General features: G+C 36.1%; 4 protein-coding genes across 4 annotated transcripts in view; 2 read left to right on the top strand and 2 right to left on the bottom strand.

Annotated features, from left to right (window-relative positions):
- The window catches only part of LOC105385797 (carbonic anhydrase-related protein 10), a 76,268-nt gene extending 62,804 nt beyond the window's left edge, over positions 1–13,464 (bottom strand). The window contains exon 1 of the mRNA XM_048625590.1: positions 13,283–13,464. The gene's annotated coding sequence lies outside the window, so the exon portion shown is untranslated. The remainder of the gene's footprint in view (positions 1–13,282) is intronic.
- LOC119694258 (fibrohexamerin) lies at positions 1,521–4,489 on the bottom strand. Its single transcript, XM_048625527.1, has 5 exons — positions 4,474–4,489; positions 2,977–3,226; positions 2,508–2,647; positions 2,059–2,190; positions 1,521–1,669 (listed from the first exon to the last, which is right to left on the bottom strand). Exons 1-5 carry the CDS (start codon positions 4,487–4,489, stop codon positions 1,521–1,523), a joined length of 687 nt encoding a protein of 228 aa, XP_048481484.1.
- LOC105385820 (fibrohexamerin-like) lies at positions 5,006–8,331 on the top strand. Its single transcript, XM_048625526.1, has 6 exons — positions 5,006–5,046; positions 5,531–5,598; positions 5,974–6,190; positions 6,610–6,749; positions 7,469–7,594; positions 8,189–8,331. Exons 1-6 carry the CDS (start codon positions 5,006–5,008, stop codon positions 8,329–8,331), a joined length of 735 nt encoding a protein of 244 aa, XP_048481483.1.
- On the top strand, positions 8,586–9,688 carry LOC125489515. The gene is made up of 2 exons (XM_048625525.1): positions 8,586–9,057; positions 9,471–9,688. Exons 1-2 carry the CDS (start codon positions 8,919–8,921, stop codon positions 9,686–9,688), a joined length of 357 nt encoding a protein of 118 aa, XP_048481482.1. The 5' UTR covers positions 8,586–8,918.
- Positions 13,465–14,898: the final 1,434 nt, after the last annotated feature.

Here is a 14,898-nt window from a genome sequence, read left to right as displayed (position 1 = left end):
CGTATTTATATGAACAAAACATTACAATTAGTGAAATCGCAAGACGTTTAACGGTAAGTTACAAAGAATTGCAAATATTTTATTTGACTGTTAGAATATTTGTATTTGTATAAGCTAAGTATTTGTTTTTTTTGTTTGCAGAGGAGAACTGTTCAATTATGGGTTCACCGATACGCAGATTCGGGACATGTAGACAGTAGTCGTCTATACGGATGCATCACCACGCCATCGAGAAATCGTAGCTGCACATAGCGCTGATCAGTTCTGCAGCACCCGTTCTACGGCCACAACACATAATCTATCCCTACAAACCGTACGGGTTCAGTTGCGTGCTGCTGGGTTGCGGTGTCGGAGGCCGACGAAGAAAATTGCTCTAACCGATCAGCATCGTCGAAACAGAGTGCGTTTTGCGACTGACTATTTTAAACTTTGATTGGTGCAACAATGTGGTGATATTTAGTGATGAAAAGTCCTTTAAGTCAGACAAGGATGGACGTAAGATATTATGGCAAAAAAGTGGTGAAAATTATAGTTATTGGGGTTAGCTCAGTAATTTTTATTTTTCCATTTGTATAAGATTTTAGTTATTTTGTTAAATACTTATTATTATTTACAATTATGGGTAAGCCAATGTGTTAATGATGTTATTGTTACTGAGGTTGGAATAAGTTACCTTATTTCTAGCTAATTAACATGTTGATTCATATAACTAATAACTTACCTATTTACTGTAGTAAAACAGCTAGTCCATCCTTTTCTGATGTTTATTATGATTTAAAACTGCTAATTGAAAATTTTCCTTATTAATATAAACTACAACTATGTTTTAAAACGAAAAACAACAAAAACGTAACATCCTTAATGTTTATGTTACGGCAAGAATAAATTTGGTAATTTTAACACTTAATAACTTGTTTCATTTACTTTCTGTGTTGCTTTTATTCGTATATACTACAATACTATTATTAACCATCTTAAAAAATAAATTAAATCTATAAAAAAAAACAAAAAAGGAATATTGTAAGTTCAGTGGGATTTGAACCACCATTCCGATTAATGTAAGTCTTGTATCATACCAACTGAGCCATTCAATCTATTATACAATGCCTTGCAAAATTTTGCTTCATATCATAAAAACAATGAATCATTGTCACTGGCACAACTACATGCTTACAATATCCGTGTGTGGCTTGCCCAGAACTAAATAATTACGTCGACGTCGCCGACACACACATACACTACCTACGTTAGTGTGCCCTGCCAACCATTTAACGTTGCCGTGTGTACTTGAGTGTACAGGGTCCTCAATAGTAAACTTAATTTTTTGTTAGTTTGTCTTCTTCCTGAACTTTAGTTCTAAGTTTCTTAGGAATTAGTTTCATAAATTTTTTTCTTCCTTGTCTTCATCGAAATCATGCAACAGAATAAGGTAAAAAATTATACAAAGTAGGTTTTACCTGAGTATTTATTAGGTCTTTAAATTACTACTAAACATTTACACATTTATAGCATCATACAATTCAATTAAGCCGAAGTCCAAAATCGCAGATATCATATTGAATATAAGTAGCACCGTAGAAGACTCCAGCTGTTAGAAAAGCCTCTTGAGCAACCACATTGATGTTAGCCAGAAAGAAGGCAAACCTAGCTGGTATTGTAGGATCTGAAAACAAAGTTTTTTTTAAATTAAGTATACAGAGTGTTGCAAATAGGGTATACTAAGCCGAAATGGGGTGACTCACGGGGTCATTCTGAACAACTTTTGTTCTACGAGTTTTGGAAATTCGCGAAAACATTTTTTTAACATCCTGTATTAGCTGGAGCTGGACTATCGTTTGTAACCGGGGTGAGAGTGTCAAATTAGCGACAATCGCTGTCTCAACAGTTTGATCACCTTGGGAGGCGAATTCCTTGCTTCCTCCATTTATAGTAAATTTAATACAATATAATGTAAGAAATGTGTAATACAATCAAAATAATTATGACTGTCATTGTATGTGAATTTTGAACCTAATTTATTTTACGACTGCTCCTTTATTCAAATATCTCTTATTAGGCATTTACCAGAAGATTCACCAGCACTAGGGTCTACACCGACCACGGGTTGTACGTTCAGGAATGTCGTGGTCTCACTGTTCGCCAGGTCTAAGTGGTCTACTCCACGGAACACTGTTGTCGTTGTAAACGATGCTGAAAAAATAATAGTATAAGAAAATGAGTTAGATCTTCACAGTAAAAGCATTATACCTTTGGTAGGCTCTTAGGTACCTATGAGTAAGAATAAAGTGCAGCAGTCCAAATATGGCCATTTTCAGCAATAAAATGCAGCATTATTTAGATCCATACTTTTTGCAAGCTTTCGTTTTCCAACTACGCTAGTCTACTGCAGGTTGTTAGGTTTACATATCTATGTACATAATGTACAGGTTTCCCGTAGGGAATGTGATTAGCCACACTCAACTGATCTGGTACTACCACTAATAAAATTCCACCCGGTTTGTACTTACGAAACAATTCATTGGTGCTGGAATTAGTAATAATAGGTTCCTGACCCCTTCTGTGGTACTGAAACACAGCGGTATCCGACCTCAAAGTCACGTTACTGAATTCTACAGCCAAAATTGTTAGATGGTCTTTTCTGTTAACGCTGAAAGAAACATTATAATATTTTTTGTTATTTTGAAAACGTCTAAAATGTTTTTGTAAGTTTTTGGTTGGACTGTTTTATGTATTAAAGTGAAAATTTATCATCATCAGACACCACAAGTTTACTGCTGGACATACTGTGGCTTTCAAACAAGAGACAATAATTTTGAGCAGAACAAGTGTGACACGCACTGTGTTGTTCATGAGCAAGACATTGAATTTAGAACTTACTCAAATGTGTCTCAAAAACTGGAGGATCACTGTCCTCGGCCTTCCTTATCCAGTCACTAACGGCTACCGTTCTAAGTTTCAGTACTATGAAATACTTACTAAAACTCTCTTACAACTCCATTCAGCCCACCAATGCTTAATCCATTCATTGTCAAGGTGATGTTGACAGTCGGCAAGAACAAGTTGGACTGGGCTCGGTACAGGGGGTCAGGGACCGGGCCTTGAGCGATCTTGCAGTTGGAGTGCTTGGAGAGATACCGACGGATGCAGAGGAGGTCGTAGTAGGGGCACGGCCGGTAGATGTCTCTGTTTTGCTCTGTAATGATTACGTACAGTGCGACAAACTTATCTGTTCCGGTGACACTTAACTAAATGGGTCTATATCTCATTATTTACTAATAAAGTTTTAGTTTATATTGATATAGATTAGATGGGTTTATTAAAACCGCAAGGGTAAATTACCATTACGGGAAAACTTCTTAAAGAATGAAGAAATATTAGACATTTACTATTGTGAGCTCTCACCGGAACAGATAAGTTTGTGGCACTGTATGTGACGTAATCTTAAATCTATCGTAGCTGTCAACTGTACAATAGTTTTTCGTCTGTTCATGGAATGGACAACATTTCATTTTCTTTACCCTATACTTTTATTAGCTATTTGGAAAGGTTATAAAAAATTAGAGGACCCGTATTTTTTTATTTTGAATATACATTCATTTTTGCATGTTATTTTTTACTTTAAAGTTAATTATTTTAAAAACGGAAGTGACATCACATATAAGGCTCAATTTTTATTTTTGTCTATTGCCTTAGTCTCGAAAAAAAACATAAATGACACTGACAAGTGACATTTAAACTTTGTTTACATGCCAACCAACAAATGGGTCATTTTCAAATGACATTGATATTTCTGATGATACAAAGTAGGTACTTATCATGTAAAAAAATAAACAGAAGCATTTTTTCAGCTGTGTAGGCGGTGGCATGCTCTGGGACATATTAAATAGAGGTCATCTCTTAATAAGTACTAACCATTTTATATGATAAATTAAAAAAAATTGTCAGAAAGTGTCAGAACAGAATTTATGAAAATGACCCAAATAAACAACAACGACTCGATAAAACGTCAACGCCAATCAAAAATGAAAGTGACAGTTACTTTGTTTTTAAATCTATAGGCTTTGATCATCAAAATGCATCACACCTGATGCATGACGTCATCAGCACTTTTTTACTATTTTATGATTTTCTCGAAAATGATACATCCAAAAAATACAAAAACATTTTTTTTGTGGCCTTGAGAGCTAAATCTCGAAATGGTTTTCGATTTATAGCAGCTTAAGTTTTTTGAAATGTTGTCCATTACAAGTAAAGTTTAAAAGTTTATTTTTCATATCGTATCAGTGACAAACAGAGCTACACTAGGGTTTGCCACCGTTTTAAAAGGATTGGCCAGTCAAATTAGCGTCAGTCAGTGACTACCCAAGGTATACAGGGAGCAGGTGATACGTCACTGCAGGAGGCTCCTTTGGTGCACCCCTTTTATACAAACATATTAAATTATTACACAAATAGGTGAATATGCAAATTTACGAACCTCTAAATTCATTTTCGACTTCAGCTATAGACAACCCCGGTATCACTTTGATATTCTTTTCATTTCCTTTGCAAGAATAGAAGAATAACGTTAAGAAAAATAACTTAATTTGCAGCATATTTTTAAGGTTAAGTATAACTTAGTTTTGCGATCTTCAAATACATTTTGCCTTATATGTATTAAAACCAAGATATTTTAAGTAATTATGGGCATTTTAAACATCGATTAGTAGACAGTTTAATTTATAGCTATGCTAATATGGTAATTTACGATCAATTACGCGTAACAAACTCACGAATATTCAAATGTTACATGGGACGGAATTATTTTTCAAAGTTTCTATTAGTCGTAGAATAAAATTTGTTCAGAGTGATGATTTAATATCGTGTTACGATCGGTAGAAAAAAAGCAATCGACTACGCAGTCACAGTGTTTTTATAAAAACGTACCTTAATAGAAATGCACAAATGGTCTCTAGAATATTTATCACCTCCTGTCTTGCACATACTCGTATGTACATTTGTCACTATGCTGTATCATGATCTGTGTAGTATAAAAGTTGACAAAATGTAAGAGGGCTTTAAAGGTAACTTGGACCAAACATTTAATCGAAATCAAATCTATTGCTCCCTTGCTTTGACAGAGTAGTCTCAGAGCAATACAGCAACATATCTACATTTCAACCAGACACCAAAAAGTGATAGAAATAACTGCAGGTTCCCTCTAAAATCGTATTAGGTACTTGTTAATTAACTTTAATTGTTTATATTAATAAATAACATTTGAACTATAATTATATATTTTTATTATAAATAATTCGTCTTTAATTTCACAAATCGTATATTCATTGAGCGATAAACAAAGTTAACGATCTTTAATTTTGACGTTAAACGAGATTTATATATTTTATTTTCTATATATTATATAACTTTAATCTTGTTAGATGATATACCTATTTCAATAACTATCAGATTACAGTCGTATTCCTACAAAAAAAATGCAATTTTCAAAAATCTGCCTTATAACTTTTCTGTTATATTTTTGCAAAAACAGTGAGGGGAAGATTATTAACAATGTGATCCCGGGATATTCAGTAGCGGGTGTCGAAAATGCTGTAGCAGGTTTGTATTTTAACTAACACCAATAAATATTAATGTTATAAGTTTGACAGTGTGACCACAATTTTAAAAAAAAAACCGAAGTACCGATTTGTAAGTTTCTTAAAATTTAGATTGTTAAAATGTTGTGTTCAAATTACGGAATTTTATATTAGGTAACATCATCTTAGTTACCAAAAATGTACCTACGCCAGTTTTTTCAAGTTTTTGGAACCCTATGATGCTTTTTTATTTATGAAATGAAATCAAATGAAATGAAATATCGTAAATACTAAGTTAATTTGACGTAGAATAATTTTACAATTACTTGTCAATCGATACTCTATTCCTCTCCTTAAAATAAAATTAATATATTCTCACTCCCATTCCTACACACAGAGCAAGACCGAGACAACTACCGTCCGTGCCCCTACTACGACCTCCTCTGCATCCGTCGGTATCTCTCCAAGCACTCCAACTGCAAGATCGCGCTAGGCCCGGTCCCTGACCCCGTCTACCGGGACCAAAGCAACTTGTACTTTCCCACCTTCAAGATGAGTGTGACCATGAATGGGTTGACGATTGGCGGGTTGAATGGGGTTATTAGGGAGTTTTAGTAAGTGTTTTTTTATGTACTTATACCTCTACAGCGGCCACTACGGCGTTATAGAACCCGTGAAGCGGCAGCAGGTTGAAATTTTATAAGTGACGTATCACGGGCCCATTGCAAGGTCAATGTCACATACTAAACAACGTTCTGAGCCAACATTCTGAGCCAATTTTACCATTTGACCAAGTGTGGATCGCAAAAAAGACTGATAACACTCCAATCTTTACGAGTATATCCGTTCGATAAGCTTGAAAGTATGTAAGTAATATTGGGATTGAATACACCTGAAATCCCACATAGAAATAATTTCCTTTTTTTAACCGACTTCAAAAAAGGAGGAGGTTCTCAATTCGTCGGGATCTTTTTTTTTATATAACCTCGAAGGCTAAGCACAGCTTTTTAATACATGTTGCCTTTCCCCCCAGTGCCAACCGCAAGGACGACCTGACCATCTTGGCGGTGGAGTTCACCAACGTAACCGTGGTCTCCAACACCGCCGTGTTCCAGTACCAGAGACCAGGGAGGGAGCCTGTCGTCACCAACTCCAGCACTAATGAGTTTTATCGTGAGTTGTTTAGTAACAAAATACCTTTACTTTAAACTTTAGAGCTGTTCAAGTGCACACGACGTATTTTTATCAGGTCGTCACTGCAAACGAGAAAATCGTGACTATACTAACGTCGAGCCACGCATTTGTATATAGGTACCTACTCTCATGTCCCTCGCTGTTTTCACACGGCGGTGATAATATTATCCGTCCAATACAAATTTGCGTCGATTTACACTGCTCGATCGGTTTATAAAAACCTATACTAGGCCCTCTGTATCTTTTAATATTTGTGTTATTGTCACTTTAGTATTAAATTTGTTTCTTAGTCGAGTATCAGTGTATAAGAAACGTCTCGACAAATTTAATAACACCCCACTTCTATCACTGAGATCTTATTTTGAAATAATTCGGTTACTAAGCCCCTGTTCCACAATGTCTGGTTAGTCGCTACCTGTCGGATAAAATACATGCTGTCACTGTCTAAAAAATAATAACAGAAAGTGACAGCATGTATTTTATCCGTCAGGTAGCCACTAACCAGACATTGTGGAACAGACCCTAAGAATATTTGTGACATTATTCATTAGTACAATGATTGTCTTTAGGTTGAACTACGGTTTGTCAATGTTGTCAATAAACAAAATGCGAACAGTTCTTTTCATTGTTTTTGTAGGTATGTGACACACCATCTAGTTCGTATATTGTTAATCAAAGATTATATTAATATTTTCCAGCATCGTTCATAACAACGACAGTGTTTCGCGGCGTGCAGCACATCGACCTGGCCAACAGCGAGACCACCGCGTTCCTCAACACGCAGCCCGCCATCAGGATTGACCCGAGTGCGGGAGTCGCTTCTGGTAAACTTACATTTATTTACATATAAAGTTTTTAACAGACATTATAGGTAACTTATTTTAGATTTAAGTATATAAAAGAAAAAAACTTCACAAGTAGAAACCATAGTGAACATCCAAAATATAGAAAGACACATACGAGTACACAACACAATCGAGCAAGACTTGTCTTATAGAAAGGTATAGTAACCTGAAAAGAGCATGATTTTTATGGTGCATAAAAATTTGCTCCCAATGGTAAAAAGACACGTGACCAACAAAGTTTCTTCGATGCAATATTTATATTTTGGCTGATTTTGAAGAGTAGCTGAACAGGAGTTGCTTAAAATGTTTGGGCTTACAATACCTTTTTGCACCATACTGTAAATTAGTATTATTTCAATGCACTTGTTCTAGCTCTAGCTCTGTGTTGCATTGATTTAAATCGACCTTAAGAAGAAGATGTGTATTTCGACATCATCACAACCCATAACGTCCCCACTCCTGGGGCTCGGGTCTCCATCCAATAAAGGAAGGGTTTTGGGAAGGGTCACGCTTGCGGTTAATTAGTTGGTGGACAATTAACGATGTTTATTTACAATAATTCACTGTTTTCAGATCCCGCAATAGCAGCCAGGTATGCCGTGTTCCTAGCCAGCATCGGTGTAGTGGCGGCTGAAACTTTCATGACCACGAGCGTATACTACGCAGCCACTTATATTCAATACGATGTGTGCGACTTCGGACTAAGAGTGAATTAAATTCTTGCTCCTATTGTTGGTTTAATAATGCTTCATTAAATATCATTCAAGAGAGATATAAAAAAACTTTTATTTACTCCATAAAGGTCTCAGTACATACAATAATATCAACTCGGAAAGTAGTAGTAGTTCAGTATTCTTTCATATGTATAAAATATAAGACAAGCTCTTTATCACACGTTTAGCTTATTGCGACTATTTTAGTGTAATACAATGATAAGATTAAGTAAGTTTAGGTCAAAATCACAATTATCTAATCACAATATTACTCAAATCAATCATCAAATTCACGTAATACACACAACCAGGTCAACAATAAATCGTTTGACCGAGTTATATATATTACAACTAATACATCGATTTTTTCTAAAGCAATCAAACTATTCATCATATTTTTCTAATTAGAAGTTATCACGCGGTTTAAAACATTACACCTTTGCTCACGCGATGTTATTAGAGCAAGCAGACATGATATTAAATAACTATACTTATTTAATGTTATAGCAATTCATCTTCTGGTGGAATCGTGAACGGCGAGTGAAGCGGTCCACTGATTTCAAAGTTATTTACTATAGTTATTCGCTACAATGAAGATCTTATTAGTTTTCCTACTTGTGAGCGTATGTGTTGCGAACCGTATCGACGAAGAGGAGAAAGATGAGAAGCACGACAAGAAACAAATAATACCCGGGTATAATATTCCTGAAATAAACCAAGAGTTCCGAGGTATGAATGACACTTAACTTTGATAATAACTTAATTAAAGAATATAATAGTTTTCTTTTTAATATTTTCTAGGGGTTATTTAACATGGGTTTAAACATTTAGGTAATGAAACCCTATAACTGGCAAATAATTTAGCTATTTTTAGAAGTTCTATCCCCTTTGGACAGAGTTGTTTTATGGCAGATTTTTCTTCATCATAATCATCATTACAAAATCATCTTACTAATAAATAATTAAAACTACAGTATAGTTAAACCTTTCGCACATCTTATTATTACTTAACAAAATAACCGGTGCATTTTAAAACCTAACTTTATTATAGTTTACTAGTTGGCCATTTTATTTTGAAAAGCCGACAGGATCCCTTTTACCCCCTAAACTAAATCAATCGCTTCATTCAAACAAATTTCCAGAGCAAGACCGCGACATCTACCGGCCCTGCAACTTCTTCGATCTGCTCTGCATCAGGCGCTACCTGTCCCGCCACTCAACGTGCAAGATCGCCATCGGATCCGTCCCTGACCCTCTGTACCGCGCGCAGTCCACTACTTACTACCCGACGTTCAATGTGTCTGTGGTACAGAATGAACTGTTCATCGGGAATGCGAACGGGTTTATTAGGGAGTTTTAGTAAGTAGCTGTTGCTTTTTATCTTATTTCTAAACGCAGACGAATAAGAGGGTTTTACGTATCTGTGTATCTGTCTGAGGTAGTGTAGCTTTTAATCGGCTGAACAGATTTTCAATGTGATTATTTTGGGTCATAGGTAATGTTACCGCAAGTGTTTGTAGGCATATTTTATTAAAATTGGCTTAGCTGTTCAAAAGTTATGCACTCCACGTGCAAGATCGCCATCGGATCAGTCCCCGACCCTCTGTACCGCGCGCAGTCCACCACTTACTACCCGACGTTCAATGTGTCTGTGGTACAGAATGAACTGTTCATCGGGAATGCCAACGGGTTTATTAGGGAGTTTTAGTGAGTAGCTGTTGCTTTTTAACTTATTTATAACCCGTGACGAAAAAGAGGGGAGTTATATGTTTACCGTGTCTGTGTGTCAGTGTATCTGTCTGTCGTAGCGTAGCTCCGAAACGGCTGAATCGTTGTTAGATTTGTTTTATTTGGGTCATAAGTAAAGTTGCCGCGAGTGTTCTTAGCCATATTTTATCAAAATCGGCTTAGCTGTTGCGACTTTTAGTGTTGAATGTCGGGGCTATTTAACGTTAGTTAGTTTACTATTAGCAGCCACGGTGAGTGGTGCAAACCCTTATCTATAGCTATCAATAGTGTCACTGGCACGCTAATAGTAGCCAACAATCGGCTTTTTGTACCCTACTATTTGCTGGAACTAGTCCCCTCTAATCCCGTCTCCCTTAATTATCCTTTCGTTTACACACAAGATAACTAAATTTAGTTTTTGATGATTTCTTTTATAATTTCCAGCATCAACAGGAAGGATAAGCTGACAGTCCTGCAAGTGGAGTTCCGTAATGTCACGCTGCGGGCCAGCTCCGTGTCGTTCCGGTTCAACCGACGAGGCCAGGAGCCCGCCGTCACCAACACTACCACGGACAATGAGGTCCACTGTAAGTATTTAGACAGACTTGAGGATCTGATAACACAGTTAGGTGGGCCGAGTCTGCCAGGCTACCACGGACAATGAGGTCCACTATAAGTAGGCAGGGGGAATAACTGCATCTGATGGCGCAGTGGTTAGGTGTCCCGAGGGTGCCAGGTTTGATTCGCGCCTGCTATTTGACTATTAGATTGCCGTTACATACCTACATAACTTCGGAAACACTGTTTTTTTCTATACTCTATACCTATAGGTAATCCAAATACCTACATATGTACTTAAATAATCTATTTACGATAATTTGTTTCACTATTTAAAAATAATGTTTAGTGTATGGTATGATGATCGTCATCAAAAGATTTGATGCTGCAGACAAAAAAAAAACATAAAAAATTATGTCTTTTATTAGGCTGTTTAAGGTCACAGACACACTTATATATGCGTAAAATAAACGGATCGCCTTACTTTTATTCTGTCAACCAAGGCGATCCGTTTACGTTACGCTTATTATGTGCTGTGACCATTAGACGAACTTTCCGGGGAATTTTCATTCATACATTTAAACCCCGGTTTTTTCCTCCACAGTCTCCTTCTCCACGACCACGGTGTTCCGTGGCGAGGATCACCTGCGGCTGGCGGACAGCGAGACGGTGGCGTTCGTCAACACGCTCCCAGCGCTGATGGTGGGCCCTGACGCGGGGGTTCATCCAGGTACTTACAACCAAAATACTTATAAATATAATAAATATGTGGGGCACATCACACACCGCCACCTGACCCCAAACTAGGCAGAGGCTGTGATATGGGTTTAGGACAGCTGATATATCTTCATAGATGCATACATAAATACTTAATAATAGATAAATGTCAACCAGACATAAGAAACACACAAGTGTTTCATACCAATGTTTCCGCTGGGCAGGATTCGAACCCGCGGCCCCAAGCTTCGGAAGCATTTTCACTACCGCCTAAGCTACGGTGCCGTCTCCGTTAGAGTGTTCTACTACATGAGTAGATTATGTTTAATGTATTTCTGTCTAGTTATCTTCAAAATATCAATAACTACATAATTTAATGGACTTTCTTCTTTCGTACACCTTTACCTCAAAATATTCCAAGTCCAACTGGATATTTTTATTCACATTAACCATGTATTTTTTTATCTATTTGTCAGATCCAACTATTCAGGCCAGATATGCAGAGTTCATGGCAAACCCTGCAGTAGTGGTACAGGAAGGATTCCTGACTGCCGCGCCCTTCTTCGCTGGCACCTACATACAATATGTACTCTGCGATTTCGGACTCCTTCTGAAGTGAGATAAGCAAGATTGTGAATTAAAATTGTTGACTATTGATTGTGTTTTTTTTTATTATTTTGTTTACGTGGATTGTTTAAACATTTTGATAACATGCGGTAGGAGTTATTTAGGTATATCTAAACAAGGCTTGACCTCCTCTTGTATTTTATTATCTCTCGCATATAGTACGCATTTCTTCTTACTTGTGTTTCTTCACAGTATTATTTTCACACGATCGCTTAAACATTAAATGTTCTACACACAAATTATTTTGAAGTTATGGCGTTTCTGTTTAACATTTGAACGCATATTTCAACGTTTAGCAATGGATAGGTAAATTAATTATACGAGTATCTCTTTCAGATAACTAAGAGCCATTTTGTTAGTAGACATATATGTATAAAATACAGTGGGTTAGTAAGTATATTTAAAATATATACACTAACTACTACAACTATTTATTTATAATAACTAACTATTATTATAAATAAATAGTTTTTTATTTAAACTGCTAAGTAATTTAGTGAAGAGTTCATGATAACTTAGAAAGGTAACCTGACCACAATGTCAATATTGAAGCAGTTAGCCGAATTTTAAATTTTCCTTCCACTGGTAGCGTAAATGCCGATTTCATACCATTTACGTATTTTACAACTCAGTTTGCCAAAGATAAATAAAAAATTCTGAAGGCATCTAAGGTGCAGGGGCACAATTATGTCAGTAGTATCCATTATTATTCATTTAAGCAGTTCTTAATTGATTTTAATTAATCATGTGCGAACACGCCCAGTTAACATACCTGTATTTTTTCTTATTTCTTGCACGCAAACGATAACGATCGATCCAAAGAACACAAGCGATACGAGTATACCTAATTGAATTATATCAGTAGTTTATACGATTTTTTTATTTTGTCAATAGGATGATCCGTATTGACAAAATAACGGGTATAGCAAGTTTTTTGAACCAATTTTTCAGCTTATCAATTTAATTCGAAGAAGGGTTGATTGAAGGCGATTTTTGCCTGACTCATATTTAAATGTAAGTAACTCGATGTTTTTTTGCGACCGGTGTTTTGTATCCTGAACTATCCCGATTTTCTAATAAAAAACAAGTACGGTGGCCTGCGCCTAAAAGTATACAGGCGGAGTTTTTATAATAGCGATCTCAAGCTCACATGCTGCTCAAGCACATCCACATAAACACCACTGCTACACACATCACACACAACACGTCTCCGGATTTATAACAGATGTAGCTGGTCCCTTCATCATCTGGGATCGCTATTTTTAAAACTCCGCCTGTATACTTTTAGGCGCAGGCCACCGTACACGTAGGTACACAAACTTACCCGAAAAATACTCCTCCCTGCAACGGAAAACGCCACTGAAACTTCAAATCACTTTAAATTACCGCGCGAAACCACTGACTCGAAACCGACACTGAAAACTGTAATACGAAATAATTCAGAAAGTTTTCCGCTTTTCGCCACCAGAGCGCGCCACCCCTCCCTCACGTCTACTCACGCGAAAGCTCGCGTGCAAACTGAGAGTATAGTGAATCATTTTCTCGGAGGCTGTCTCCACTTTCATGAAATGAACTGAAAGCTATCCGCCAATCACAGAACAGCGTATCTCCGTTTCGTACGCAGGCGAAAATGGACGTGAAACCATGGGTGGCTAGGGTGATTTTATGTTAGTGAGAATTTTTGTTTTTAAAGTACTTTGGTGTTTGTTTGGGAGGGTCGCAGAGGCGGGAATGAGTGCGGCGAAAAAAAAATAAGCCAACCACGTCTCGGTGAGTTAGGGCTCTGAGGGCGGGTTTTGAACGAATTTCTCTAATTAAAACACCAACTTTGCGTAGTTTTGGTCTCTAATGAATAGAGTAGCCAAAGTCTACGCTTGGAACTAGTGATAAAATAGATAGCAACTTTATTTGTTGATCTGAAACTTTTTTTTCCTTTAAAATTATTATTTGTGCAAGTTTATAGACATATTGAATAATCATTGTACTGGTTATATATGATATTGTATAATGATGAGAATAGATCTTGCAAATAAACTATAGCTCTAATCAAATTCTAAATCTGAGATTTTAAAGATACTATACATCCTGTGTCTTTTTCAGAATGTGTTGGCAAAAGTTAACCGTGTAATAAAAATGTATTGTCTCTCTGAATTTATATTTTAGACTGTTTTTCTATGTTTATCGCACAGATAACTTAGATCAAGAATCACAAACATGGTGAAATAGGCAAGTTTAATTTCTCAATGCCAGACTAGTTTACTTAATAACAAATGTTTTATTTTTAACAGCTTGGACTCTATAAGTTATGAGGCGTATACATTTTATTTTTTTATTTGAATTCTTTTAAACCACAGGTACGTTTTTAGTCTATTTTTAAATATGTTTAATTTAAAACAACTAAGTACTAGGTTTACTTCATCTGTAATAACCAAATAAATTTTCAAAACTTCCTATTTCAACCCTCTTCACAAATATAATGATCGTAAAACGATATATATCTTTAAAAAAAGCCTCGCAAAGGATCCTCAAGTAAAACCTTTTACTTCGATTGCTATCAAATTTATCTAAAATCAATCTTATTCCAGCAAAATCTGATTTCTTTAGACGTAACAATGACAATGTTCCTTTCTCTTTCTGTCAAGGGCGGAGTCTCCAAAATCTACGCATGCGTACTCATGCCCTTCTTAAGAATAAGATTCGAGATTTTGTTCTCAAGGATAATACATGTTTTATATACTAATCTATATAAGACTGTATATAATGTCGGATGTTTAATATATAACCTCTTCAAGTCTACTTTAGTTTTCTTTGAGGGAAGCTGTAGTATTCTGTATTCTGTGGTTATACATACTGCTAGTCCTACACTCTACCTGTCATGTGTGTTCATATCATGTTCATTTTATATAGAAATGGGTAAAAGCTAGGTATTATAGATAATCT

This window comes from Plutella xylostella, chromosome 14 (genome assembly GCF_932276165.1).
Source record: "Plutella xylostella chromosome 14, ilPluXylo3.1, whole genome shotgun sequence".
Lineage (NCBI taxonomy): Eukaryota > Metazoa > Arthropoda > Insecta > Lepidoptera > Plutellidae > Plutella > Plutella xylostella.
This window is presented reverse-complemented; position numbering and strand designations above follow the sequence as displayed.

Bases quoted from the DNA above. Each gene is read 5' to 3' on its own strand.
- LOC105385820 (XM_048625526.1), top strand. From the start codon at position 5,006: ATGCTGTATCATGATCTGTGTAGTATAAAAGTTGACAAAAT. The intron at 5,047-5,530 runs GTAAGAGGGCTT...TTGCAAAAACAG, and splicing joins AGTATAAAAGTTGACAAAAT to TGAGGGGAAGATTATTAACA. The intron at 6,750-7,468 runs GTGAGTTGTTTA...AATATTTTCCAG, and splicing joins CAGCACTAATGAGTTTTATC to CATCGTTCATAACAACGACA.
- LOC119694258 (XM_048625527.1), bottom strand. The intron at 2,191-2,507 runs GTAAGTACAAAC...TTATTTTTTCAG, and splicing joins CAGCACCAATGAATTGTTTC to CATCGTTTACAACGACAACA. The intron at 1,670-2,058 runs GCCTAATAAGAG...AAAAAACTTTGT, and splicing joins TGGTGAATCTTCTGGTAAAT to TTTCAGATCCTACAATACCA.
- LOC125489515 (XM_048625525.1), top strand. From the start codon at position 8,919: ATGAAGATCTTATTAGTTTTCCTACTTGTGAGCGTATGTGTTGCGAAC. The intron at 9,058-9,470 runs GTATGAATGACA...ACAAATTTCCAG, and splicing joins AATAAACCAAGAGTTCCGAG to AGCAAGACCGCGACATCTAC.